The following is a 27,843-nucleotide window of genomic DNA, read 5'->3' as shown; positions in this document are numbered from 1 at the left end:
ATCCACCCTACCCACTGAAGCCTGCCCCTGCCATATCCCTTTACTCACCAGTAGATGTTCTGGGGGTCGGGGGCGTAGGACACGGTCCAGTTGGAGATGTGTAGGGACTCACTGCAGGACGAGGAGCGTGGCTCCCCACGGCAAGTGCAGCCCTGGCACTTACACACGTTGAAGTCCTTCAGGATGCTGGGGGTAAGAGACACTGTTTACTGCAGCACCAGGTGCTGGGGACCCCACTGTTGATAGCTGGCCATGAACACAGGGACCCAAGAGTCCCAGCGGGTCACTGGGGGACCAGGGCCAGGGTGCACAGGCCGGGCGGGGGCTCACATGGCGGTGATGGTCTCATTGTGGAAGGTGACAAAGGCCATGCCAAGAGGCTTCTCGTTCACCTTCTCTTTCTCCCGCTTGTAGTCCTCCTTCAGCTTCTGCTCCAGCTTCGTGTAGTACTCGATGGCCTCTACCTACCAGGGAGGGCAAGGCAGGCTCTGGGCTGAGAGCTGGGTTGGTGCCCGCAGCACCAGCCAATACTGACCCAGAACTTCCTACAGGCCAGGTAGTGCTTTAAGCTTCCTGTGTCTCTCACAAGAATCCTATGAGGGAAGTATAATTAGCTCTATCTTACAGATGAGGAAACTGAGGCACAGAGCAGTCAAGTAACTTGCCTAAAGCCACAGAGCCAGTAAATATAGTATAACACTGATTTGGGGGTTGAAAGTTTGGTCACTGTAGGGACAGAGGACAACCCAAAAATGGGAATAGGGCTTAAAGGACTGTAGGAACAGGTAGGGAGGGACCTGCTGACAGAGGGGCTGTACCCTGCCCCCAGCCCTGGCTCCAGCCCTGGCTTTGCCTCCTCCATGGTTTGTTTATTTTTGGGTTTTATGTGCAGGCCTATTTGTGTGTGTTCATGGGGTTGTGGTACATGCACAGTGAGGAGCATCCATTTCTGCTGTGACCTGTCTCCCCAGGATCTTCTAGCCCCTCCATCAGGAGCTCCTGGGCCCTGAGGTCTGAGCCAAGGGTGGGCACGCCCCGCGGCCAGCCCACCTCATACCTGCTCACAGCCTCGAACCACGCAGCAGCAGAGGTGGCCACAGGGCTTGGGGTTGATCATGGTGGGGATATTCTCCTTGCTCTGGAGGTTTGTGAAATACAACTTTCCCCGCTCGGCCTTCTTCCTGTAGGACCCAGGTGCCCAGTCATCCACTGCCTGGCTGGGGCTGAGGCTAGCTGTGAGGATGGGCAGGAAGCCCAGCTCAGGGGTCATCTAGTCAAAGATAGGAGCTATTTTGCTCTTGGGTTTGTTTAGGATACATGGTTCAGACACATTCCCATCCCAGGGTCTCTCTACCCATCTTTTGAGGGCCAGAAATTCTTCCTATAATCTGGCCTCAACTTCTCATACTATAGCTGAAGAAGTGTCTGTCCTCAGATGAGATGAGGACAGTGGGCTCCTCTCCTCTTGCAACCTACTCTAATCTCCAGGCCTTGCTTTCTCCAGAAGTGAATGGTTAGGCATTCTCGGGATTGAATTAAAATCAAACGCCTTGGGAAACACCTGGAAGGGAAGCCAGGCTCCTCTGTGACAACCAAGATGCCTTAATGGGCAGGGGGCTCTCAGGTGTCACCCCCACCTCCATTTCCCAGCCCCATTACCTCTCTGCATCGAGGAACATAAGACGAGCCACATTGTAACATGGGCGGGCTTCCAGAACCGTGCAGTTGGGGTAGGCCTCCCTGAAACACAGCCCACCATCATTTTCTGCAGGGACTCTGCCCTTCTGCTCCTGACTTTCATGCATGACCCCATCAACTTCAGGACACGCACCCCGCCTCCACCCCAATTCAAGCTCCTTCTTAGTCTACAAAAATGAGAGTTACCCTTGAATAAAATTTTGAAATTCCTCTTCATGCTTATCTGAGTCGGGGGAGTATGTGCAGAGAGGCATGGGGGACTGTGGGAGTATAGTGTAGGGCTGATGACCCAGGATGTGGGTGCACACGGCATAGTGTCAGGCAAGCCATGACTGTGGTCTGATTCTTGTCCAGGGCTGTGGACTTTAAGTTGAGAGAAACTGTTTCTAGTTATGGGTTGTTTCCTTTACCCTGTTCCTAGATCTGGGTATAGTCCCACACTGTATAGTCCACCACGGACTGACTCCAAATAATCCACAGCCCAGTCCACAGAATGACCCCTGCCCCAAGACCAACCAAATATCAATCTTGAACCTTGACTTGAGATTGACCTCTAACCTTGGACAGAGCCAGATCCTTTACCCTGATCCAAACTGACCCATAACCCGGACACAAGACTGATTCTCTAACCCTGACCCCAAATTCACCCCAACCTTGACTTAAGACTGACCAGAGATAGACCATTCCTGATGCCCAGTACCTGAGGGACACCTGCTAACTCAGTGCAGGAGCACTTCCTTTTTCATTCTGATCATGCACTTGCTCCTTGATCCTCATCCCTAATCTAGACTGAGCCCCGTCTTTAAAAAAATTTTAATGAAGGACCACTAAGTGTTAAAGACGCACAAGATATCGTTCTAAAGTAACAAGACAGACTGGACAAACCCATGAGAATTTGGAAACTGAAATCTGAGATGAGGTCCTTGAAATAACACTTTTTTAGGAGACTACAGACCTTTGCCGTGACACTGTTGTTGCTCAAATCATTTTAGGATTCCTCTTTGGAAGGGCCTCGCCTCTGTGGCTAGCTGAGCCCTCAATCTCACCTGACTAATCTCTGATCGTTTGGACCCCACCACATAGGCTTCCAGAGTTTGCATACTGGATATTCCCTAACTCTGCTGGGTGAGTCCTCCAATGCAGACAGACTCCAGACCTGGGCCATAAGCCCTGCCCATACTGTCACCAATCCCAAGAGCCCCACGAGGACAAGGCCGTTTTTTGTGCATCATCATATACCCAGGCCTGAGCCAACAGCTTATACACAGTAGGTACTCAATAAACATGTGCTGTATGATCGGGTCAAAGAAATGGCTGTTCCATAATGTTCACCCCACTGATCCCAAAAACTCCAATTAGGACCACAGTCTCCCCGACTCCTGCTTATAGGCTAACCACTAATTTTAATCACAGACTGTTTCCTAAACAAAACCATAGACTGACCCCCCTGAAACAGACAACTTGGACTGTGAGCTCCCCACGGACAGCCATCAAGTCTGGTTTTTCTTTGTCTCCTTGGTATGGTGCACATAGGTGTACAACAAATGTATGCTGAATGAATGGATGCTTGACTAATAGGGTTCACCCCCCCAGTGCATGCAGCTCAAACGTCATCCTGTCAGAATATCCCGGCCCACCTGATCCAAACACCCTTCCTTCACTCCATCCCTCTCCCTGCTTTGTTTGTCTTCTTAGCATCTATCCTTACTTGACACAGTGTCTTGAACTAGTTCATTTGTTTATTGTTGGCCTCAGCCCACTAGAATGTAAGCAGATGAGACATGGGATTTTTTCTTCTGTTTACTGCTCTTTCCCTAGCTCCTACTCCAGTGCATCAACATAGTAGGTACTCAATAGATATTTATTATTAAAGGACTGGTCAGTACAAATTGACAGCTGATTCCAACTGGACAGTAATATTAAGATTACTCACCTAATTCTGAGCACACTGTCTTTAATCCTGACCCAGACTGCCCACTAATGCTGATCGCAGCTTGAACTTCAGATAGGACCCCAAGTCGTTCTCTAATACTGACCAATTTTGATCTAATTTTGACTGCTGTTCTGTAAATTGTATGAGGGCAGGGCCTGTTTCTCATTTATTTACGCCTGGGGGAATAGAAAGTGACTAATAAATGTTGAATGAATAAATATCCATCCACTAATACTGATCACAAGCCAGTCATTTTCCTATAACACAGGAGTCTGGAATCTGATCCTGACCAGACACTCTCAATGTTGTCCTGATCCAGAACAAAGCCTGACCTCTGATCCAGGCCAACTTACAGTAGATTTAGACCTCAGAAAATCCTGATCCTGACCAGAGGCCGAGCCCTGATGCAGAACACCAATGTCCCTTATCAAGACCATTGGCCAACTCCTTCTTTTGACACAGAATGACCTCAGACCAATCTCCGATCAGACCCTCCACTGGCCCCGAAAGGTGACCTCCATACTGTGAACTCCCTAAGAGTTCGATGATCTTTAATTCACCTTTATAGTTCCAAGATCCACCATAGTTAACTTATGCCTAATAGCATTTGAGAAAGTCTGCTGAGTGGACAGATGAATGTATGCTAGGATCCCTCATCCCAGCCACCTGGCACTCTGCAGATGTATATTCCCCTCCCCACTAAGACAGACTTCCAGAGTTGGAAAGAAACTCAGAACACACAGCCCAGGTTCTCCTCGGCTCCTTAATGATCCATTGAAAGCCATGGAGCTTCTCCCTGACAGTCTGCACACAAATTCCAGAATGTCACATATAATTTCGAAGAAGCTACTCACCATGGACCCTGGGGCAACAACCTTTGACCCAGTTCAAGCTGGAGAGGAGGGAGCGGGGTATGTGGTACAGACTGGACTCACTTTTTAGGAATCTGTTCTCAAGTATTTCTCTTGTGTTCTTAGAGGGACCTGTCACCCAGCCCAAACGCTAGACCATCCTGGACTCAGAATTCTTTCGTCTAACCTTCACTTCCATTGCAGCCCAGACCTCCAAGTGAGAGGTGTGTGAAGAGGATCTTGGGAGTTGAAAGGCAAAGAAGGGTCTGCAGGGCCTGGGGTTGGGGATAGGAGTGGCTACTCACTCAAAATGCTTCTTGATCTTTTCTGACTCTGCATATTTGGAGATTCCATTGATGAAGAGTGTTCGCTTCACCTGGGGAGAGAGGCAGGTGAGAGGGGCACGAGGATGCAGGGAAGGGGTGGGGAATGGGTGAGCAGAGAGGAGCAGATGAGGTAGAAGGAGACTTAGGGATAAGCTGGGTCCCAGAGAATTTCTAATAGGAATCAGGCAGTGAGCCTAATGAAAGACCCATCTGGCCCCTTGCTCCTTGAGGGGTCTGAGGTGGGGGGAGGAGAGTAGGGTACTAGTCTCTGATCCTCAGGCAATGAGGACCCAGGACAGTGGTTGCCATGGAGTGGGTCTTTACTACTAGTTTAGAAAATAAATGTAGAAGGGGAAGGAATTTCACTGTCATATCCATCAACCACTATTTGCTGAGTGCCAGGCACAGCACGGGGTGCTTTCCACGCTCCGCCTCACTTCACCTTCTCACCAACCATGGGAGCGGTACTGCTATTATCTCATTTGACAGACAAGGACACCGAGGCTTGGGGAGGTAATTAACTCCTGAGCTGCTGAGTCAGGATTCAAACCCAGCTGGACTAACCCTGGGGCCAACACTCTTTACAGCTGAGGCAAGAAAGGCCTGGAGGGAAGGGAAGAGGCTGGGGATAGGACAGACCTGGGCTCTGCTACACTCACCAGGTCGTCCTCCTTGTAGCGCATCTTGGAGGTGTGTCTACGCATGCTATAGACGGTGAGCAGCAGGTACAGGAAGGCGAAGGAGGTGTGCAGCCATAGCAGGTTGTTCCTGGGCAGAGCAGAGGATATGGAGGCTACCAGGGCTAGGAAAACACTCAAGACACCCCCACACCCAATCTCTTAGTGCTAATTAAACCTTGATCCAGGGCCTCTACTGCCACCCGTCTTCTGGCTCTGACACCCCACAGGGCAGGCCCCACACTCCACATCCTCTCGACCAACCCTCGGGCCACAGTCTGGTACCAGGCCATATAGCGGATGAGTGGCTGGCGAGCAAGCAAAGCTTCATTTGTATTTGCAGTCACTCCCCAGTGCTACTATCACCACCTCAGCCCCACCTCGGGTCATTAGATTCTTACTGCACCGGTCCCTGGTGCCAAAATGGTTGGGGACTTCTGCTCTAGACCCTAACCCTGTTCTATTGCAACTGAAATGTCTCGAGATCATCTCTTCATGCCCTACCTGCTGGCTACACTACCCTCCACCTGCCCCCAGTCTAGCCTGCCCGAGGCTGCACCCTTCTCTTATCTGATCATTCCTGGTGATCCACAGCAGGGATCTACCTCCTTTGTCTCCAACCCAAGCCCTCATGACCACACGGCCATCTCTGCAGCCTCAGCCACCTGTCCCCTTTCCTCTACTCCTCATCGGGGCCTGGACTCTAGCACAGACCCTGGACTCACTGACCAGGTTCCCAAACTTACCCTGATTTCAAGTTGGCGATGGTGGTTCTCCCGAAGCTGTACGCATTGTTCTCTGGGGGGTGGGAAAAGGGAGAAGACAGTGGTGGGGTTAGGGCCTGTCCTCTTCTGCCCCCTTGTCCACCCCACCTATCCTGGCCCTCACTGACCCAGCAGGTCCCCTGAGAAGTTGACAGGCAGCACAATGCCTACGGAGAGGACACCCACGACAACCAGCAGCCCGATGATGTGCCGCTGGAAGGACAGGTAGTGCACGGCGTCACCCCCACACTTGTCCCGGATCTCATCATCTCTGTGGTGTGGCAGGAGAGAGGAATTAAGTGAAGACCACAGTAACAGAGGGGCCATGACTTGCCTGCCCTTGCCCACCCCCACCCACATCCACCCTAGCCCTTGCCGATCTGGCAGCAGTGTGGGGTTGAAATGAGGTCTCTGGATCCCCTATTTTCTGGGAAGAGAGAGGGAAAAGAGAGAGAGAAAAGGGGAAGGAGAAAAAGAAGGATGCAGGGAGAAAGGGAGGAAAAGGGGAAGAATAGAGAAGGAGAGGAATAACAGAGAGGAACAGGAAGGAAGTTAGGAAGGAGGGAGGGAGGAATAGGAGAAGGAAGACTGCAGAGAGAGAAGACAAATGTAGAGAGAAAAGAGAAAGGAGAAGAGGAAGGTGGGCAAAGGGAAGATGAGGCAAGAGGAGGAGGAATGGTGACAGGAAGAGTCAGAAGCAGGAGATTGGATGGGGACTAGAAGACAGGGGTTCAGGCAGCAATGGCACCTTATGGGTGCTGCTGCAGCACAGTACATGATACACTTGGCGGGGGGATTTTGGGGGGCCAGTGGCAGTGGCGGTGCTGACCTGTCCGGCTTCCTGCCTCTCTCAGTGCTCACTGCCTGCCTGCCGCACTGTGGCCCGATCTCCTGACTTCTGCCTGCTGGATACTGGCTCCTGCCTGCTGCTGGCTGGCTGCTCCTAGCCTGCCTGCTGCCCCCACCTGCTGGCTGCATGGAGGCTCTGAGGTGGGGGCTCCGAGGTGGGGGCTCCAGCCCCTGCTCTCACAGGGTGGCAGGGGCAGGGAGAGTTGTGAGAAGAGTGGGCCCTCCAGGCAGGGGGCACACAGGAGACTGTCGGGGAGTAAAGCGAGGCCAGCTCAGAGGACAGCAGAGGCCAGAGCCCCAGGACCTGGGCTCCTGGAGTAGGGAGGAGAGTGTTGGGCTGGCTAGGAGCGCTAGGGCCCTCAAAGCTGCTGGCCTCAGCTTTTGTGGGGAGATGACAGGTTCTGAAGTTTCTCTGTTTCTTCCTTTCTTTAGGACCTGAAGACCGTTCACTTACTTTATCCTGAAGATGGCTGTCAGCCAGGAACAGAAACCCTGGGGGGACAGAGAGCTATCAGCTGGAGCCCCCAGCTCACCACCCTGAACCTCCCTTCCCCTCAAGTCCCACCCACCCAATTCTTATAATCACCCGGGTTTGGCTCACCCTGGTGCAGCTTCCACAATCCCCTAAAAAAACTAACTCACCCCAGAGAGGGGGGAAAGGGAAGGTGCCAGCCCTCGAAGAAGAAAAGAACCAAGGCCAAAGTGGCTTATCTGTGAGCTCTCGTGCCCAGAGCTACAGATCTCCACAAATACCCAACAGGGCAGTAGAACCAGAGGTCCTGCAGTTGTGTGTCCCAGGATGGAGATGGGTGGGATTCAGGGTTCTAGGAAGAGTAGTGGGGACCTCCAGACCTGTAGCTAATAAGAAGAGTTTGCAACATGGCTGCCAAAAGCAGAGGGGCGGGCCACACTGCCTGAGTTTCTCTCACTTATCTTCTGGTATACCCCAGAGAGACCAAACCCCTGGGTCACTATGAGCTGCAATCTCTGACCCACAAGCCTTCAGACCTGTCTTCAGACAGAGACCCCACTCAGAGCAGGGTGGGGATAAGCTGGGGAGGGCTAGGCAGGGAGACCCCTCCTGACCTCCCTACCAGGAGAAGGTCCAGGCTCAACACAAGCTGAGAGAGAGAGGTGCCTTCCAGCCAAGATGTGGGACAATACTACCAGTTGTCAATATCACCTGAGTCTGAGGACCACCTGGACACCTCTGGGTGCTAGGGGTGATAACTTTGCTTAGCCACTTACCAGTATGAATCCAACTCAGGAAGCTGATAGGCTTCTTCTGCTACAGCTGCTACAGGAGCTACCACCCTTGAGAGCCCGAGCCTAAGCTGGACTGACTAGGGCCATCCTAGGGCTTGAGGATTAGAGTTCCGACTAGGAATCTCACCCTGGCAGAATGACAGGGGGCCAAGCGGGGAACACCAGAGTGTTGGTTCTGATGGGAAAGGGGTCTGGGGACTGCTGTGAATCACCGGAAACAAGCCTTGTCCATAGGGGCCACTGTCACTCAGCTCTAATTCACAAGCTGGTCAACTTGCTCTACCTGCCCAGCAAGGGGCTGCCAACTTGTAACCTCTGAACAACACAATGGATTCTGTATATTTTGCTAGGTGGCGTGGAAGGCTCGTTATTACTGCTAAGATCATGTTTAAGGAAAAACGGGTCCTTAGAATTAATCAACAGAGGCAGGCGCAGAATTATACTGTGGAACGAAGTTTGAAATCATGGATGTTAGACTAGTGCTGGTTTGGAGGCTGACATGGAGGACAGAGCCAGAGGTTCTGGGTATGGGTGGTCACCCTATGGTTCTTAGACAAGCACTGCCCTTGCTGAGGAGAAGGCCACACTCCATGGGTACCTGACTCCAACTCCCTGGAAGTTAGAGGCTGCTGAGTTCATCTGCTCTAGAGGAGGGGTGGGGTGGCTAAGAAGTCTGGGGAGGGCACTCACATTGTCTCTTTGGTCAAAGTCGACGGAGCTGGAGACAGATGTGAGACGCTCATACCGGTCATGACTGTCTCCGTGCATAGCTGAGGCCACACTGGGGGTGGGGAGATGAGAGATGAGAGAGCCTGGTGAGTCAGAGTCCCTGGGGAGTGGGGGTGAAATGGATGGGCTCCCTCTCCAGAGTTCCAGAGGTAGACAAGGCACAGAAAGCGCAGAGGCTGAAGCTGAGAGGAATGACTGCCCTCTCCCTGCCTTCCTTAAATCTGCCTCTTGCCTTCAGGGGAATCTGGGGGCACAGACCCAGGTTCTGGCGGAGGGAAGAGGTTGTCTTCATCATCGCCCCTGGAGGTTGAAGTAAGAATGTGAACGGGCCCTGCAGTTCCAGAGCCGACCAGCAGGGGGGAAAGGGGCAACCCAGCCAATATCATGCACAGGGCAATAGGGAGGTGAAAAAAAGGATGGACTAGAAGAGCCCCAGAGAGTGGGGGTAAGGAGGGCTGGGAGGTGTCTCCCAGGTGGGCCCCTATCAGCCCTTTTCCCTGACCCCAGCAGCTGCCGCAGCTCCAACACCAGTCCTATAGACAGAGACCGTGATGTGACACAAAGGGCCAGACTTGGGGCTCCTTGGGCAGCCCCCCTCCCAGGCCTCCTGAAAAAGTAAGCAGAGAACCCTGGAATATGAAGAACTAGCTGTTAGGGAACAGGAAGCCACTGGTGACACCCAACCTTGTCTCTGCGACCAACAGGGTGAGTGTACTGTGAGTTTCAGGGAGGACGGCCCCTCCACTCCAGCCAACCAGGGCCATGAAGGCCAGGTGCACGGGGAGAGACTTTTCCCAGGCAGAGAGCCAGAGGGAGAGATGTGGGGGGAGGGGGGGAGGTCAGGCAGAGACAAGTTGGGGAGCCCCTGCTCTGCAAAGCACACCGCCTGCGTTAATCCGAAACATGAGCCTGCAGAGGAGAAAACTGCAAAGAGAAACCAGCAATTTGGCAGGAAGAGAAGAGAAGCATGAGAGATGAAGAAAGGGGAAAGCTGGTTCAGTGGGGATGAGGGGGCTGGTGCCCCACATACTATTCCTGTTCCACTCGGTCCCTCTCCTGCCGCCGAAGCCTGGGGACAGAGAACAGATAAAGTTAGCAGGGGTGGGGGAGGGTCCCTGGAGACTGGAAAGGGACAAAGGCCCAACTGTGGGCCCTCATACCCTCCATGCCTTCTCTGGGACTGGTCTCTCTTCGTCCCCCAACAGAGGGGGATGAGAGATGGCTGGCTCTTTCCTATCCCTGAGGAGTGTGGAACAAGGTGCGTGCATGTGTGTATGTGTATGTGTGTGTATAGGGGTGGGGAAGAGTCTCATAGCTTTACCTGTCTGCATCTGTCACCAAAGCCAGCCGCCCATAGTCCCAGGCCACCTTCCGGAGGATGGAGAACAGGAACAGCAATGCCTGAGGGAAGAGGGAGTGGTTGGCAGGTGGAGAGACCACTTACCCACATGACTAGCCAGGAGGGCAGGGGCAAAGGGGCCTGAATCTTGTCTTAGAAGGGGAAGGCCTCAGGGACATGGTGGGTCTGCTGGTTAGAAGTCACACCTTGGGCACCGTAGAAGGGGAAGGCCCTTGCTTGGGTGAATGGTCAGAGGCTAGGCTTGGGCTGGGTGATGGGGATCCCATCAGCAGTTAAGCCTGTGGAGTCAGGGTCGGGTGAGAGTGGTTAGAGCTGCAGGTGTTGGCCAGCTACATACAGAGTGTGGGTGCCAAGGGTGGGGGTGGCGCATGGGCACTCACAAGGAAGCACATGAAGTCGAGAGCCAACACGGTGGGGACGCCCCCAAAGGGCAGGCCCTGAAGGACAGTGCTGCGGATGCGAGCACTGTAGCAGTAGTCCTTGGGGTTGCTGTTGTTGAGGGCCGTGGTGCCCAGTGTGGCCAGCAGGAAGGGCAGCATGGCTGCTACTGCCGCATGGTCCTCCTGGGTAGAGGGCAGATCAGTCAGCTAGGCTCAGCCCCTATACTTGTTATGGCTCCAGCAAGGTGGGTGTGGGGAAGGGGCAGTGAGGGCAGATCACTGGGCTGCTTGGGTGGGTGAAAGTTCTGGCTTCCAGAGATAAGAGCCTAGGAAGGGGAGGGTTGAGTCATATGGAGTTACCTTCGCTGGCTCTTGGGCTGTGACCTCACCCTAGGTCTGGGGAACTTGGCCCAGATCTGGACTGGGGAGACTGGTTTTGCTAATTTGGAAGTTGTCTGTGAGTCTCTAACATCTATCTCCCACCACCTCCATACATAAGCAAACTCTCCAAAATGCTATCTCTGTCTCTGTCTCTCCCTGTCTAAGGCAAGGGGCAGAACCCGGCCTGAGAGAAGATGGGGAGGGAGGGGTCCTAGATCTGAGGATCTAAGGCTAAGAGGAGAGGTTTCTAGGTCAAGGGAGGAGGGGTCAGGGACCAGCTACCTCACTCTGATCTTTTTCTACTCCACTAGAAAAATGGCATATTTCCGTTTGCTTAGTTTTCAGCTCTGTTAATCACCTTCCCAATACACCTGGCTTCAAGATAAGACTTCAGAGCTGCCCCCTCTGTTCCCAGAGTAGGGGTCTGAGCATAGGGTCGGAGTGGGAAGCCAGTTAAAAAGGATTTCTGGATTTGCATTATTTGCCTAACCCCTCACTCCTGCTTACTTTCATTCCTTTTCCCCCCGCCAAAGCAGCAGCTACATCTCTCTCCAATTATCTCTGCATGGGAGTCACCTGAGATGTGTGAGGACTACAACTCCCAGAGTGTCCTGCCCCTGCCTCCAGAGCAGGGCAGGATGGGAACGCCGTGCCTCCAGCGAGCATTTCCATTGGCAAAAGAAAGGAGAGTGGGCGGGGGCCTCTTAGCCCGCCCAAGCCCCCTGAGCCCGGGTACCGGCTTCCAGCTACTGCCAGGCTGTCCAGCCCTCGATAGTCCAGTGATCCAGGTGGATGGGGTGGGGAGGAGGAGGGAGCGGGCAGGCAGCCCTTTTGCCTGGGTTCTGGAAGTGCCTGGGGACGGGGCTAAGCACGGCTCTGGGAAGGCTCCCAGGGCGGAGAAGTGTGGCCGTGGCATCATCGCCCCACCCCCATCCTGCTGGAGGGCCCCTGGGAGCCCCTTCTGCTGACAACACTGAAGCGCTGCCTTTGGGGGGGGGGTCCCCAGGGAAGAAAGGAAACCAGACAAAGAGAACAACAAACCCAGAATCGATGACTGCAACTCTGGAAGCCAGTGTCCTCCAGCCCCCTGGGGTGACTCAGAGTGTTTCTCCTGCCCACCAATCCCTGGTCCTCCCGCCCCCTCCCTAACATTTCAACTGGCAAGAGGCACCAGCTCTCAGGTCGAGGGCGTTGTTTATATGTTTCACTTGGTCCCAGGTAGTCTCTGGAAAGCCTGTGTTAGGAAGACTAGAGGAGTTACTGCCCTGTGTCCTATGCTTCCCTCTTCCTTTCTAGCTCAAGTTGCCTTAAAAAACAAAAAACAAACAAACAAAAAAACCCAAACCCCACCAATTTAGTAATTGTAGCAGTGCCCACTGTTTCAAGAATAATACATACATGATTTCATTTAATCCTCAATGATCCTGAATTGGACGCCATTGTCATTTTAAGATGAGGGCACAGGGGCTGAGAGGTTAAGCAGCTTTCTCAATCACACTGCTAATAAAATAGACCTGGGATTCAAACCTAGGACAACTTTCTTCTAAGCTAAGAACACTTTTCAGGGCACCACGATGCTTTTTCTGATGTGCCTAGAACAGGACTCCTAAGACCGCGGAAGCTTCATATGTGCTCATTAAATGTTTTCTGGCTAGAGAACACCAGAACACTGTGGACATACATGTTTTTAGGTATGTAAATACATGTTGACGTGTGTATTTGCATGTGTGTATGTGGTGGGGAAGCTAAGTGACTGCATAGCAGTCCATGGATATGAAGTGAGTTGTCGGTATCTAAATGGGGATGCATATGTGGGTTTATCTGGGAGCCTGCGTATGTAAACATAAGGTACTCAGAACCCTGGGTCACCAGAGGACGTTAAAGGTAGCTATAGGTATCTTGGGTCTGTGGTAGTTGGAAGGCCTCTACATTAGTCTCCCCTCCCCGCACCTTAACTCCCAACTCCAATGCACTCCAGAAATCAAGACAGCCTATTCCCACTCCTTGCCTGTTTCCCTCTCCAATTCCAAGGTACCACCAGCCCACAATGTAATGGGTACAAACCCCTGGAGCACCATTCCCCTTCTCATCTCTATTTGGAAGTTAGGTGAGACATTCTGGGGGCTTCGACATTAAGGGGATCCAGTAGGGTGAGTGAGGGTCCAGATAGATGCTTAGTAACTGAAATCATCATGTCCACCTGCTATATGCCTTTTTATAGTCATAAAGCCCTCTCCCCTCCACAACTGCATTGATCTTTCCACCTACATCATAAGCAAGGCAGCCTTGATTAGATCATTTAGATCATTATCCCCGTTTTCAGCGACCCACGGAGAAGAAGCAACTCGAATGAGGTCACAGGTCAGGTAAAGGGTGGAGCCAGGGCTGGTGGCTCTGCTTGCTGACCGGGTTACTCCAAGCTCTTAATTGTGGGGGCGGGGGTGCTGGGCTGAGTTTCATGAAGGGCAGCTGCTTTCAAAGCCCTCACTGAGCAGCTGTGAGGGAAGAGAATAAGGGAGTTTTTTGGGGGGTTGGTAAGAGGGGGGATAGTTCCTCCATTCCACTGGGATTGCCTGAGCCAGCTATATCTCGAAATTTCTCTAGTCTGACACTGAGGCTTTTAGCTAGAATTATGTAGAGACTGATGGAAGATTTTATTTCTAGCTAACTGAAGGTGTCATTTTACCATTAAGAAGTGTGTGCATGGTAGGGGTGGGGAGTTATAAATTACAAGTTTTTTCTTACAGAGTTATTTGGGAAGATTTAATTTAGGTCTTGGGATCACAGGAAGGCAGTGTGGTCTGATGGGAGGAGATGAAGATGGAGGCTAGCTCTGTTACTATGTAACCCAGGACTCAGTCTTCCAATCTGTAACAGATATTAATATCCTCACTCTACCTCTACCAACTTCAGAAGGATAGGCAAAACTATCCACAGATGAGGATAATAGTAGTAGGAAAAGAATGCATTTATCAATATTTAACTCTTATTCTGTGCCAGGGACTGTTCTAAACATTTTACAAATATTAACTCATTTATTCCCCATCACAACCCTAGGAAGACACTGAGATACTGAGAGGGTACATAACTTACGCAATGTCACACAGCCAGTCTGTGGTAGATCTGGATATGGACCCAGGCAGCCTGGTTAGAGCCTATCCTCTTAACCCCTGTACTTTGCTGCCTGGGCCAACAGAGGAGCCACTTCCACCAGGGAGTTGGGGGCTGCCAGCTACCACTCTTGAGAAATGCCACACCCTATTATTTGTCTTCCCTCTTGCAAACTTGTAGCCCCCAGACCTTGGGTTTGTGACTTTAGGTTCTAAGGCAGGCAACAGAGTCTGGTGGTTAAGAGCACAGGCTCTAAGATGAGACAGATCTGGCTTCTGACCTGGGCAAATTACTTCACTATCCTGGGCTAATAATTCAATCATGTGGTTGATTCGAGGATTAAACAAGATGACTTATGTAAAAGGCAAATAATGGGTTCTAAAAAATTAGCTACTGTTATTAATAAAGTGTGGAATAAAAGGGGTTGGTTTAGTGGAGGAAAACCGGTAAAAATCAAAATAAAACAGAATTTGATATGACAGAGCTCCTCAGTCAGGATGGGCTTCTTTAGACCTAAGGGCTTATAGTGCGTTTGGGACTCTGCCACTGAGAGGCAGGGAATGTTCCTAAACCCTTCAAACATACCTGATCCCTCTGTAGCAGGCTGAGAGGTGGGGGTATGGGAGGGTGATGCTATACCAGGATGGGTTAGAAGTTCAGAGAAGAGCACCTGTTATTGATCAACTACCAGGCAGGGTGCCAGGCTCTACCTGTATTGTCTAGTTTTATCCCCATGATAAATCTTGAAAGGAAGTGATGGTAAACGCATTTTTTAATTGAAACTGAGGTTCAGAGAGGTTAGGTAACTTGTCAAGGTCACATAGCTAAAGAATTGCAGAGCTGAAATTTGAACCAAGGTCTTCAAGATTGTTATAATTGGTGGGAACTTGTAGGATGTCCAAAAGGGGGTTCTTAGCTACCCACCACCTGCCTCTGCCTTGCCACATCCCCATCCATCCACCCATGGGCCAAGACTGAGCTGGGCGAGCCAACAGCAGGCCTCGGCATGTGCCACTTGGGGCATGCTAGGGCTTGGACCCTCTGGTGCCCTGGAAGACCATCATGCTGCAAGCACAGGCCCTGGAAGCCTGACAGACACTCCTACCTACTCCCCTCCTCACATTTGTCTGGGAGGCAGGGTTGTTGGCCTCTCCTCAGAAGGGGTTGGATACAACCTCATCCTTCCTAGGCTGCTGTAGAAGCTAGAGAGTGAAGCTAGAGAGTGGTATTGGGTAGAGAACCCCTGGGGAAGTGGAGTGCCGAGCTGCCAGACCTCCACCCAGGGGATCCAGGCAGGTGGCAGCACAGAGCCCCAAGGGCAGCTGGCCCCTCTGACCTCTCCTTTCCACTTCTCAAACGCCCTTCTCTTCTGGGGAACAAGGCGCCAAAGCTTTGGGACTGTCCTCTCTAGGTGATGAAGAAGGCCAGGAGGGACAAAACCCGCCTCCTCCCCCCAAAAGGGCCTTGCCCCACTGCCGATTCTCCGCTGAATCCTTTCCCCACCGCACCCTCCAACGCAGGCCCGGGCGGCTCATGAATGAACTGCACTGTATGGGGCGCAAGGAGAGGACACACTCCCGGAGCCAGCCGCCTCCCCAGCCCGCCGACCAGTCCCTAGATCCGCTGGGGGCAGCGGCCAGCCTCGTGCCAGCACCCACGAAACCTGCCCTTGCCCGAGCTCGAACCCCTGTCCTGGGCCAGCTCCGGGAGCAGGAGAAAACATAAAAGAGACCGAAGCCATCGGACTTGGCGACCCTGAAATCCAAAACTCAGGGGCGGGGGCGGCAGGTTACCCACAGCGACAACGGGCTGATGGGGTGCAGCTGGAACCCCGGAGAGGACGCGCACCTGGACCAGACAGGTGGGAGAAGAGTGGCTCTAGGGGGCCGGGGGCAGGGGTCCCACCCCTCGGGATGTCCAGAGGGGTGGGGACAGAGGGCGGTGCACATTTGGACCCCCCGCAGAGGTCAGAGGACTCACATTTGGCTCAGGATGGTTCGGGGTTGGGAGCAGCGCGCGACACCACTGGGTCCCGCGGGCCCGGGCACCTCTGGGTCCCGCAGGAGGTTGAAGGGAGAGGACGCGCAGCTGAGTCCGGGGTTTTTCTTTGGGTGGTGGTGAGATCCTCAAAGAAAAGAGAGGAGGCTGGGGAAGGGTCGCGTACTCACCCCCAGGCGCAGACTCGGCTCCAGCTCGGAGCCCCGGGTTGGGGCGGGGCGGGGCTGGGGGAGGGGGAAGGGGAATCGCTGGGCCGCTCGAGCTCCGGGCTCCTGCGGCGGCCGCGGCAGTGTCGGGGGAGGGGGAGCCGGCGGAGGGAGGGGGAAGAGGGGGCGGGGCCGCACAGATCCCACCCCCACGCCAGAACACGCACGGCGCGCGCGCGCACTCTCAGATCACCGCCCGTCCTGCTGAGTCCGGCGCGCAGGCGCAGTGGGGAGGCCGCGTGGGGTGTGGGGGAAGGCGGTGCTTGGCCTGCGAGGCCCGCGGCGGGATATTCCGGGGCGGCGAGAGCGGTATGAAGTGGGGGTGGGGACGGGAGCGTCTGACTCCCTTTTCTTCCCTGCGCTAGGGGAGGGTCACTCCGTGGGGTGGGTGAGAAGAGGCCGGAGTGGGCAGATAGTGGATTTTTGGGTGCACAAGGGCAGTGGGAAGGGTCCCCACAGGGAGGGGAGACTTCTGACCCAGACCTCCTCCCTTTCACTTCCCAAGAGCGGCGGGGGCGCCCGTGGCCTCTGTGCCCCAGCGCCCGCCCCCGGCCAGCGCTCACCTATCTTTCCAGGGATGTGGGGTCGGCCTGTGGAATGGCGAGCTGCGGTCAGGCTTTCGTTAGGTGGCCTCGGCCGGTCGCTTTGGCGTGGCTCCTCGAGTTTGTCCGCTTCTCTTGGCCTCCCTCCCCTTCCCAGGTTGGGTCTGGAGATGACTTTGTGACTTGTTTGTCAGGTTCTTCTGTGGTGAGGAGAGTGAGTCCACTGCCGATGAGTGGCTTCCCCAGCTCCAGGGGGTTCCCTGGTTTCTCATTTCACCAGAGGCTGCATCTGCTAGGGATTAAAGCTGGAAAGATGGAGAGAGGGCGAGAGGGAGGGAGATAGCTCTGTGTGTGTGTGTGTGTGTGTGTGTGTGTGCGCGCGTGTGCACGCGCATGTGTCTGTCACCCACACAAAGACGGTGACCTGAACTCCCGTTCAAACTGAGTCCCATTGGTTAGTTGGAAATAATTTGAATGGATCACAGCTGTCATTTAAAAACAGTCGAAGATATCACAGTGCATTGTCTTTAGTAAGGGTTAAGTATTGTTTCTTAACGCTTGCTTCAAGTATATAAACCTGTGCGAATGTGTTGAGGTGTGAGACAATGTATTTCTTTCAGTGTGTCACAGAAAAGTTCGAAACATTGGTCTTCTATATCCTCCTGTTGCCCTCTTGCCTTCCGCAGCCTGAATTCTCACTTAGAATTGTCCAGCAGGATTCATTAGCACACCAGGAACAGAGTGGGTTTCTTTCTTCCCCGAGGATACTGCGCAAGAAGACAGTTCACTTTTCACTCATTGGAAATACCTGCAATTGAAGATTTTGTCGTGGTAGAAAGTAGGTTGGCTTACTTAGGAAAGACAGAAAGGAAGATAAGGTGAAGCTGTCTTTGGTAGACTGCCTGGTGGCAGGCGTCTTTGTAGCTTTGGATTCTGGGAATTGTTTTGGGTAGGAATGAGCAGTTAGATGAAAAGGGATTTGTTCTAGTTGTTTTTGTTTTTCTCTTGGATAGAATTGTCCATTTTACCCTTAGAGCTTCTTTGATGTGTATTTCCTATGGATCTTTTTACATAATGAGTTGATTATATGGTTGTAAAGCTGATGTGATCCATTGCTAAATAGCACTTGTAATGGATATCTGGAAAGTGGAAATGGAGGCCATAGTTATTTGGTTTTTGGAGGATCACTGAGGATCACTCTGAGAATCATTGAAAGCATTTCTTATGTATTATTTTTAATAGTATAGTTATAAATCTGAGCATGTGGATTCCTGATCCATTTCTGCCTGTGCCTGATTAGGGTCACCACATGTTAACAGAAGGAAGAGGAAACATTCCAGAAAGCCTGAAATGAGAATGGAATTTAGTGTACTGTGGAATCCATGAAATAACAGTGGCCAAAAGGTTTATTATTGCCCTTGAATATGAATGTTAAAAACCTTCCCTGGAGTCCATATTTCAGGAGGTACTCTGTTGGGCAATGAACATCATTATTTAGACTCAGCATCTAGAATCTTAGAGGATGCAGGAGTCCTTAAAGCCTGTCTTGCCCCACTCTTGTCTTGGATTATGACACCTGGATCCACATATGATCGATTTTTATATTGTTTAGTTTTTATGACTGGGAGCTTGGGAAGGTCTCAAAAACCAGGTTACGATTTAGCCTTCCTTTTTAAAGGCTGATAGTTTGTTCCGGGTTGTAGCTTGTCCTGGCGTGATTTTATACATATACTAACAGCGACAACCAGTGTGTAAGAGAGGGCTAGATTCAGATACCAGAAATGTTGCTCTGGGTCAGGTAATATGCTCTCTTGTTAAGAAAGATACTAGACTGCTTATTATTCACTAGTGAAACAACTCAAAGTGGGAAGGTCTGCCTATCAAAACTTTAAAAAATTATCTAATGCCTTTAGAAAAGAGAGGGAGCACTTTCCATATCTTTTAAGCTAAAAAGGACTTTTAGGATTGATTGATCTTAAAGAGACACCTGTAGTTCTGCCCTGAGAATCAGGGAGTGAGGCTGTTGTCCCTGTTTAGGATTTGGGAAACAAACTGCTTAACCTGCAGATCTGGCCCCTATCGGTTAATTCAGAAAGAGATTTCCCACTTTAAAACAATCACTTACATGAGTGAAGTTAAAGCACATTCACTTCCATGCCTCTTTGTTCCTAATTACCCCTGCTTGGCAGAGAGTCATTGAGGCCTGGAGAAGTTGATTCCAAGGTCACAGACTTAGCAGAAGGTGAGGGGAGGATGGGGTGGAGGTACGCTTTCCATCAGCAGCATTCCTATTTGAGTCCAGGGACTACCCTGGGCTCTTCCTTTCCCCCATTGCCCCTCTGCCCACCTTACAGCTCCATAAGCCTGGCTTCTTGCCCACTAGAGGTGATAATAGGATGGAAATATGTACACCAGTAGAACTTTGTACAATTTTCACTCTCTGATTTTCACCATACTGATTATTCCTGAACTATAGGTGTTTGCACACTTGTGAAGTGGGGATGGAGGGGGAGCAAAGCCAGAATAGATAAAATTTACACATTGAAAAATCAGCTTGAATATTTGAGAATTGTCAGATATATTTAAGAACCACTGCTTTAAATATTTTTTAAGAAGGTAGGGCATGAGGTGAACGAATAAGTAAATATAGGACAAAAACCATGGAAACATTTTTCTTTTGTGAATCAAGTTGAGAAATGGGGTCCTCAGTGGCAGCTGTGGCAGAGATGGCCCATTGAGCTATTGAGGAATACTTTGCTTATTGACAGTGACACTGCGAAGACTCACCTTGGCAGGTGAATCAGATCAACTTCAGCTTTTGTTATCAATTGTGCTGGATGTAGTGCAGGTATTTATTGAAAATAAATTTTAATTCCTGAGTTTTTAAAGATTATGTGACAGGCTTGATAGAGAAGAAAATATACTTGCCCTGTGTGGGGCTGTGTTTTTTTATTCTGTGAAGTTTATTAGTGGTTAAAGTAGCATCTTAGCTGTACAGGTATTATGCAGCATATACTAATCTTGGACAAGTCATTAAGTTGCTTATTATTTCAGACTTCATTTCTACTCTGCAAAATGGTACTTTATTGTGCCCCCAGAACCATTCAGAATCCTTAGCTGATTGAACCCCCTATGGACTGTTGCTCTTTTTTTTTGTCTTTGTGTTTTTATTGGGTGCTCAGGAATGAAATCATCCAAGAAAGTGATCTGGGTGAAAGTACTTTGAGAATTTGTAACATGTTATACTTGTGTGAGGTTAAGAAGAAAAAATAATCCTAGGAGAGGATCTTTGGACAACAAAACAGTAATGAGTTTTTAAGCAGCAATAAGGTACTTAATTTGTCCAGATTGGGGTGAAAGCTGCAGGAGATGGCAGAGGTTATGTCTGCAGGACAATACGGGGTCCTGGGATTTCCTTTTCTTGATTCCTCAACACTGCTTTTTCCTGCTTTAAGAAGGACATTTACATCCTCACACTTGGCAGTTTGTCCTTTTTGTGTCTGGGCATTGCATTTGATTTCTCTTACTGTTTCTTTTCCCTGCTGTTAATAACAGAACCTCCTTGAAGCACTCTTTTTTGACCATGGAACTTATTTGTTTTATCTCTTCTGTAGAGCCTATTTCCTCTTGAAAGGCCTTTGAAATGTATGTAACATGGTAGCTCCTAACAGATGGAAATTTTCATATGGAAACAATGTATGATTTTACATAAGTCTATGATACTAAATACATTTCCATGAACCTCAAAGCTCAAGTAATGGTATTTTCCAGATTTCCACAAAGCATCAGAGGTGTAGGCTCTTTTTTGTTTGTTTGTTTGTTTGTTTCAGCTCAGACTCTGTATATTAAAATTAGCTTAAAATGAGCTCTCAGTAAGAGGCTCAAATCACTGGGAACCTGGGAGAAGGGTACAAGAATGACCAACAACCCCCGCCTCCCCCGCCACCCTCCCCAATATGGAGCTGCAGAATGAATTGCAACTGCAGATTAATTTTATTCATTTAACAGATACTCATTGAGCTGCATTTGTGTGCCAGACACTGTTCTGGGTTCTGAGCATGCAGCCAGGCAGGCATGTCCCCTGCCCTCACGAAGTGTCCTTCCAATGAGACCTATAAGGTGATGTCAAGTGAAAAACTCACCTTTGTGCCCCTGAAATGTACAGTTCTCCCTGGCCTCCACAACTGAAGGGAGATCTTTAAAGTTAAATCAGGATGGAAAATGAACATGGATCTTAGATTATATTAAGTAGTTTATCCTTTTCTTCCTTCCTTCCTTCCCCACCTCCTCTCCCTCCCCCCTACTCTCCCCTCCCTCCCACCCTTTCTTACTCTCTCCTCTACTCTTCCTTCCCTTTCTCCCTCTGTGGAGAGGTTTTGATTCATACTGTAAACCTGGAGGGTAATACTCAATGCTGACCAGGAAGTGGCATGAAAAGCCATCTCTGGCATTGAAGTCTTCCGAACACCTGACCACCTCTGAGTGAGAGTGTTGTAGAGGAGGAAATATCGTTGGGATTACTTTCTATGCAAACACAAAACTCTGTGTTGAAACAAAGCATTATATATAGACTACATCTGAAGTGAATCAGGAGCTGTGTCTACAGGATGGATTTATGCTACGAAATAACATCAAGGCCAATCAAAATTGCTTTGAAGTAAATTGCTGCCTCTATTACTCTTCTCTGATTCAAACCGGTTATTTAGTGGTGAGATGAGGTGTTTTTCCACCGTGGGCAGTGTAGACACAAGGCCTGGAAGATGATCCCAGGGGTCTGTATACATAGCATGGGCTAATCCTCCCACAACCAGCACCGTGGTTTTCCTAAAGCATGTTTGTGTGATATCCTGGTTCCTGAGAGATAAGAGCTCAACAGTATGTTTGGAGCCATGAGTAGGGGCTTTCTTTCTGTTGGCTACCTCATTTATTTTATCCAACAAATGTTTATTGCAGTCCTCAGTGGAGACCTGCTGGGGTGGGGGTGGAGGGAATCACAGATTTTTTTTTTGAGGAAAAAAGAACATACATCCAATAAGTGAATATATTTGGTTCTTTTGTGCTTTCAAGTTCATAGGAAGGCTTACTATTGTACATTTGAGTTAAGTCCTTTGCATCTGGAGGTCACCATTAGAGCCATCAAGCCGCTAGTGAAAAGTGAAAAGTCTTTGAATTGGGCCTTTTCTTGTGAAAATGGAAGTGCTCCCTGGAGATGGGAATGTGTTAACTCTTGTGTTTGAGAGCAGTACAGATAATCCTCATGATCTGAGTCTGTGTGATTTCTGAGTTTCTATAGTAAGTTCAAATGCCAGATTATCAAGATTTCTGTGGTTTCTGAGTTTGGGATAGTGAATAGCAAGAACTAGAATTTTAAGGGATATCAGCCTTATCTTAAAAGAAGCATTTAACTTTATTCAGTTTTTGAGTTTGGATAGTGAAAGTTGGAGCAATGAGAGTCCTTTTGGCACAGGTCGCCCGGATGTCCTCAGTGTGCAGGAGAGGTAGCAACTGATGGTGCAGTTTTACACAAGGCTTCATGGAGGAGATAAATTTGGAGCTGGGTCAGATTTAGCTGGGTAGAGATGGGTGTAGTTTGGGAGGGTATAGCTTGTGAGCAAGCATGGAGAAGGAGGCCTGGGTTTGGATTTGTGCATAGACTGCCCTGCAGAGTTTAGAGAGGTGCTTTGAATGGTGCCATTTGTTATACCTGAGTCAGGAAAGTTCTGAGAAGCCCCCAGGCACTTCTGCAGTTCTTGGACTAACATAAGTGTTATTGAGGAAGCAGTGCTGAGTGGAGAGACAGGGTGTCACCATTCTCAGGAAATGTGGGCGGTGCTGTGGAGGAGCTGAGGAGCCTCTTCTCTCCCAGGGAGCGAGAGCAAGGGCCCGCCAGCATCAGATGGGAAAGCTTGGCTGAGATTGAAGGTAACTGCAGCCTGGACCAGGAGGACTGCTTTTCAGAGCTATATATTTTCCTTAAAGCCAATTTTCAGTTATTGCTCATAGTATGGAGCTCTTCTTGCCACCTACACTACAAATTGTCTTCAAAACTTAAATTGGATTAAAGTGAATAATTTTCACCTAGTCTTTGTGTACACTTCAGTTGATTCAGGAAACATCGAGTTGAGTATGAGTAAAATGTGCATGTGAGGTCAGTATTCTTGATGAAACAAGGATGATTTAACAATTGGAAAAATATTTAAATTTACCATGTTAACTCTTGACTAAGAGCATGGATTCAAGAAGCTTGAGTACGAGGGTTCAAATTGCAGCTTTGTCACTCCTGTGTGACCTTGGGCAAATTATCTAACCTCTCTGGGCCTCATTTCTGCCTGTATGAAGTAAGGCTGATAATAGTGCCTATTTCATAGGGTTTTTTTGAGGCTTAAATGAGATGATAACATAAAGCACTTAGTCTTCTAGTGCCTGATACATTATAGCTACTCAATATATTTTCATAAAAGAAACAAAAAAAGACCAGACAACCCTTAAAGCTGCTTCTTAACCCTGTGTGAAGTGAGTTTTGTATGGCAGAGTGAGACTGTAGGGTATTGTGAAAAGTACCTTGAATGGAACTGGGTCCACTTCTGGTTCTGGTTCTGCCTTCGGCTAGTTGTGAGGCTGTACATAAGTCACATCATCTCTTTGTATCTCAGTTTCCTAATCTGTGAAATAAGAAGTGATGTGACTAGATGATGTGACGACGATGATGATGATGATGCTGTTGCTGCTGCTGCTGAAGATAGCTAATAGGTATTGAGTGCTAGGTACTGTTCTATGCTTTGAATGGCTTATCTCATGATCACCTTGTGAGTAGGTGTTACAGATGGGAAACTGCGTGTTAACAGATGGGGAAACCTGTGTTATAGATGGGGAACTAAAGCTCATAGTTTCTTGCGTAGAGTGACCTAGCTATAAAGGTGAAGCTGGCCTCATCTAATAGTATTCAATTCTGTGTGTCAGATGTTAGTTCTGTAAGTTAGCTGCCTTTTTTTTGCATTTAATTTTCTGATCATAATTACATTTTGGCCAGCGCTCCTTGGATTGCCTTAAGGAAAACATTGGGAGAGTAAGCTTGTGATTTCAGGCTAAATTGTCGTTAATAAGCATTTCTTAAGGGTCTGGATATTCTTGTGGAAGTAAATAGTGGGTGTTCCCCCACCCTTATTAAATAAAACCTTATCAGAGGAGCTTTGAACTTACACAAGGCAGCGCTGTGTGTAAACACTACATTGGTAGAGGCTTTTCTCAGCAGAGCTCTTGAATGAAGCCCTCTGCAGCCAAATATTTAGATGGAAGACCAAGCATATTTTGCAGCCGGAAATACTAGGTGGCTGTAGGTTTTTCTTCAACGTGCCCCTAACTCATGCCCAGGTGTTGCAAGAAACTGTGCTGGGGAGCCACAGGTTGAGTTTCCGGAAGCTTGAGTCACCCGTGTTGGGTTTGTGATTGCTCTTTTACCTCTAGCTTACTTTTCCAAACCTAGCTTCTAACTATAGTATGGGGTAGGTAGTTTTTCTGTGTTACAGTATTATTTGGGAGATTGACTCAAATAGACACCTTGGTCAGTGACTTGGCAGGGGCATTTTTAGCTCTTCATTGCTAGCCTGGAGCTGTCCAGGTATTCTGGCTTTTACCTTTGGGAGAGAGGTGATGTGGTGACAGACAGCTTGGGCAGTTGCTCAGATTATCTGCTTTCTTTCAGGGAGTAAAAGTTCTGGTTTCAGGAGGCCATGAGTGTCAACAAGGCAATAGTTTGTGAGTTTTCCTCTGTGGGGGACTTGGAAGGTGGTCGCTGGCCAGGGGTGTACCTGAGGATTCATGCTTTCCCCGCCTATGGAAGTGATGTCATGATGAAGGGATCCTCTGCGCCGTTGCATTCCTTGTGGTGAGAGCCATTGTGGACCATTCTAGCTCTTTGACCTCAGTTAGAATATGAATCAGCAAAATTGTAGCTAGAGTTCCAGCTACTCATCTGCGTATCTTTTAGCCACTAAGATTTATATTTAGTGACTAATGATCTTGTGCTAGAAGTGCCATCTCCCACACAAGTCCCCAACAGTCTTTTACAAAAAAACACAAAAAAACTGGCTCTGAGTAAGGATACTGACTTAGACTAAATCCTTTCCTCCTCCTTTTTTCCTGCAGGATTTGCCCTCTGGGGATCCCATGGCTCTCTTTACTGGGCTCAGGGGCCCTTTCACACATGTAAGCAGAGCACTCAGTCAGCGCTGTTTCAGGTAACTTTTCCCATTAAGTTCTTAAAGCTGTGTCTTTGAGTAAGCCTCCCTTCAACGCTGACATTACAGTGACTAGAGTGGGCGTGGAAACTCAGGGGAGTGGGCTTGGAGTCAAGTAAGCTAAAGGAATCAGACTGAGCTGGGGTTTGGTCAGGTTGAGTGAAGGGCATAGGTAAGGAGGTGACAGTGCTGTTGGAAGCGGAATAGAGAATGGCATATGGTAGAAGAAACTTTTCACTCCTTACCAGACTTGTAGTGAACCTGACATCTCTCAACCCTATCATTCTTCTAGTGCATTAAAACTTTCTCTTTTAAAAATAGAATCATTTTAGAAAATTACATGCTTATTACTAAAAACTCAAGCTTGATAAAATGTGACAACCTCCCCTCCTTTTAGATGCTAAGCCAGGGGAGAGCACTGGTTGCATTCCTTTAGGCAAAGATGCCTTTTGACCCCATTCGTGCACTCATTTCACAAGCGTTTACTAAGCACTGTGCCTAGGATTGGTCATAGAGAAATGAATAAGAATTGCTTCCTGCCCTGAAAGAGTTCTCACAGTTGGCTGTGGGAGCAAACTTGGAAACAAATAACTCTAAGAAAATGTGACAAGTATATACATAAAGGTTTGTATGGTGCCCTGGAAGGCCTGAGTCAGAGCTACTAAGGGAGGACGAGGAGGAAAGGAGAGTGAAGGTGGCCTTCCCCGAAGGGAAGAGGGGAGCAGACCCTGTCTAGGCCTCCGGGGGCGCTGAGAGGCATGGTGTGTTTGGAGACCTCCAGGGGTTCCTGGCCACTGGGGCACAGAGTGGGTGTGTAAGCGGTAGAAGATAATGTGCCTCAGATTGCAGGTAAGTTGGGGCCAGGTTGTTGACAGTGTAGACAGCGGGGAACCATAGAATAATTCTAAGCAGGGAAGTAGACTCAGTTTTGTATTCTAAAAAGAGCTCTTGGTTGGCAGATTGAGGTCCACTGGGAACCAGTTAAGACACTAATGTGACAATCTTGGTGTAAGTGAGTGAGCTGCTGAATTCAGGAAGTGTTGATGGGGTGGAGGGAGAGGACAGAGGTGCTTAGGAGATGGTATTTAATAGAACTTGGCAGCAGGGACATTGATGGGGAGAGAGGTATATGGCTTGGGAGCTGGAGTTTTTGGAGAAGCCATTATCTCAATAAGAAATGCAGCCACAAGAGGAAGATAGCAAAGGGAGGCAGTGAGGTTAGCGTGGGACCCCCTGAGTTTGAAGTATCTGTAGGACATGTGAGTTTAAAGTGGAAATACAGGACTAGAATACAGGAGAGAGATGGGGCTGTAAATGGAATCTACTAGTTGGAATTGATGGGACTAGATAAAATTGCCCAGAGTAGGCATGTGGAATGAGAGGACCTGGGATTACCGTGGAAAGCAGCAGAATTTAAGGTGGTAACATTAGGAAAGTAGAAGTTCCACTGTTTTCAAATTGCTTAATAATAGCTTATCTGCCTTTAACAGGTACCCTTTTAAAAATTTCCTTTCTAGTGGGGAAAAACACATTAAAACAAAAGATTGTTACCTCGACTTATTTCTAGTTTCTGCTGTATTGTGTCAAGGGACTCCCTTAGCAAACCTACTCACTCATATCTTCTGGCTCCCAGCAACATAAAGGTGAGAAAATTTGGCAACCTGTATTCTGGGGGAGCAGGTTTTACAGGCTAGGCAGTGGGTGAAGCCTGGCTCATAAGATATTCCCTTAATTCTCAGAGTCCTTTTGGAAACCAAAGGCTTTACATTAAGGCTACCATGAAGTTTAACAGAAAATCAGGTTGCCTTTAAAAGCCATCCATATCAAGATCTTGACCTGGCAGCAGAAGCTTTTGGCTGTAAGGGAATTGTCTTGGGCACAGAGAAGTCCTCACAAGCCCCTGACTCTGTCAGGGCTCTGGGTTGTGCTGTGTTCAGAGCGTTGTTGCTAATGTGTGCTCTGTCTCAAGCCTTGCCCTCTCAGAGGCCTCTGCACCCTGATCAGGACCGATACATACATACCTCAAACTTTTTTCTCTCCCACCAGCACTGCCGGGAGCCTCAGTGCAATTCAGAAGATGACACGGGTGCGTGTGGTGGACAACAGTGCCCTGGGGAACACCCCGTACCATCGCCCTCCTCGTTGCATTCATGTCTATAACAAGAATGGGGTGGGCAAGGTGGGCGACCGGATATTGTTGGCCATCAAGGGACAGAAGAAAAAGGCACTCATTGTGGGGCATCGCATGCCCGGTCCCCGGATGACCCCCAGGTTTGACTCCAACAACGTGGTCCTCATTGAAGACAATGGGAACCCTGTGGGGACCCGAATTAAGACACCCATCCCCACCAGCCTACGCCAGAAGGAAGGCGAGTTTTCCAAGGTGCTGGCCATTGCTCAGAACTTCGTGTGAACAGAGCCCAGCTGCAGGCTGCAGTGGGACTCATGAATGCAGTAGTTCTGAGAACTGTGCCTTTGCTGAAGGGGAGTTTGGGGAGCAGTGTCCTGTGACAAATAAACATTTTCACATATGTT

General features: G+C 49.5%; 2 protein-coding genes across 9 annotated transcripts in view; one reads left to right on the top strand and one right to left on the bottom strand.

Annotated features, from left to right (window-relative positions):
- TMEM63B (transmembrane protein 63B) overlaps nucleotides 1-17,442 on the bottom strand; it is a 24,155-nt gene extending 6,713 nt beyond the window's left edge. Inside the window, exons 1-15 of one of the 7 annotated variants that reach the window (XM_011354723.2) lie at nucleotides 17,093-17,442; nucleotides 16,306-16,450; nucleotides 10,834-11,016; nucleotides 10,415-10,494; nucleotides 10,124-10,162; nucleotides 9,055-9,145; nucleotides 7,553-7,590; nucleotides 6,378-6,520; nucleotides 6,232-6,283; nucleotides 5,468-5,576; nucleotides 4,788-4,858; nucleotides 1,660-1,740; nucleotides 1,058-1,181; nucleotides 331-464; nucleotides 49-186 (exon numbers count right to left, since the gene is read on the bottom strand). In XM_011354723.2, the coding sequence (XP_011353025.1) occupies nucleotides 49-186; nucleotides 331-464; nucleotides 1,058-1,181; nucleotides 1,660-1,740; nucleotides 4,788-4,858; nucleotides 5,468-5,576; nucleotides 6,232-6,283; nucleotides 6,378-6,520; nucleotides 7,553-7,590; nucleotides 9,055-9,145; nucleotides 10,124-10,162; nucleotides 10,415-10,494; nucleotides 10,834-10,992 (1,259 nt within the window). In that variant the 5' untranslated portion in view covers nucleotides 10,993-11,016; nucleotides 16,306-16,450; nucleotides 17,093-17,442. The other 6 variants (XM_011354727.2, XM_011354726.2, XM_011354724.2 and 3 more) reach the window with 6 other exon arrangements.
- On the top strand, nucleotides 16,729-27,843 carry MRPL14 (mitochondrial ribosomal protein L14). Of its 2 annotated transcripts, none has more exons than XM_011354730.2 (3): nucleotides 16,729-16,838; nucleotides 25,217-25,308; nucleotides 27,355-27,843. In XM_011354730.2, the coding sequence occupies exons 2-3, from the start codon at nucleotides 25,238-25,240 to the stop codon at nucleotides 27,719-27,721; spliced, it is 438 nt and encodes a 145-aa protein (XP_011353032.1). In that variant the 5' UTR covers nucleotides 16,729-16,838; nucleotides 25,217-25,237; the 3' UTR covers nucleotides 27,722-27,843. The 2 variants fall into 2 exon arrangements, with proteins under 2 accessions (XP_011353032.1, XP_011353033.1); XM_011354731.2 differs by lacking the exon at nucleotides 16,729-16,838 and adding an exon at nucleotides 24,774-24,956.

This window comes from Pteropus vampyrus, unplaced genomic scaffold (assembly GCF_000151845.1).
Source record: "Pteropus vampyrus isolate Shadow unplaced genomic scaffold, Pvam_2.0 Scaffold18, whole genome shotgun sequence".
Classification (NCBI taxonomy): domain Eukaryota; kingdom Metazoa; phylum Chordata; class Mammalia; order Chiroptera; family Pteropodidae; genus Pteropus; species Pteropus vampyrus.
The sequence above is the reverse complement of the archived record's forward strand: the minus strand, read 5'-3'. Positions and strand labels throughout refer to the sequence as shown.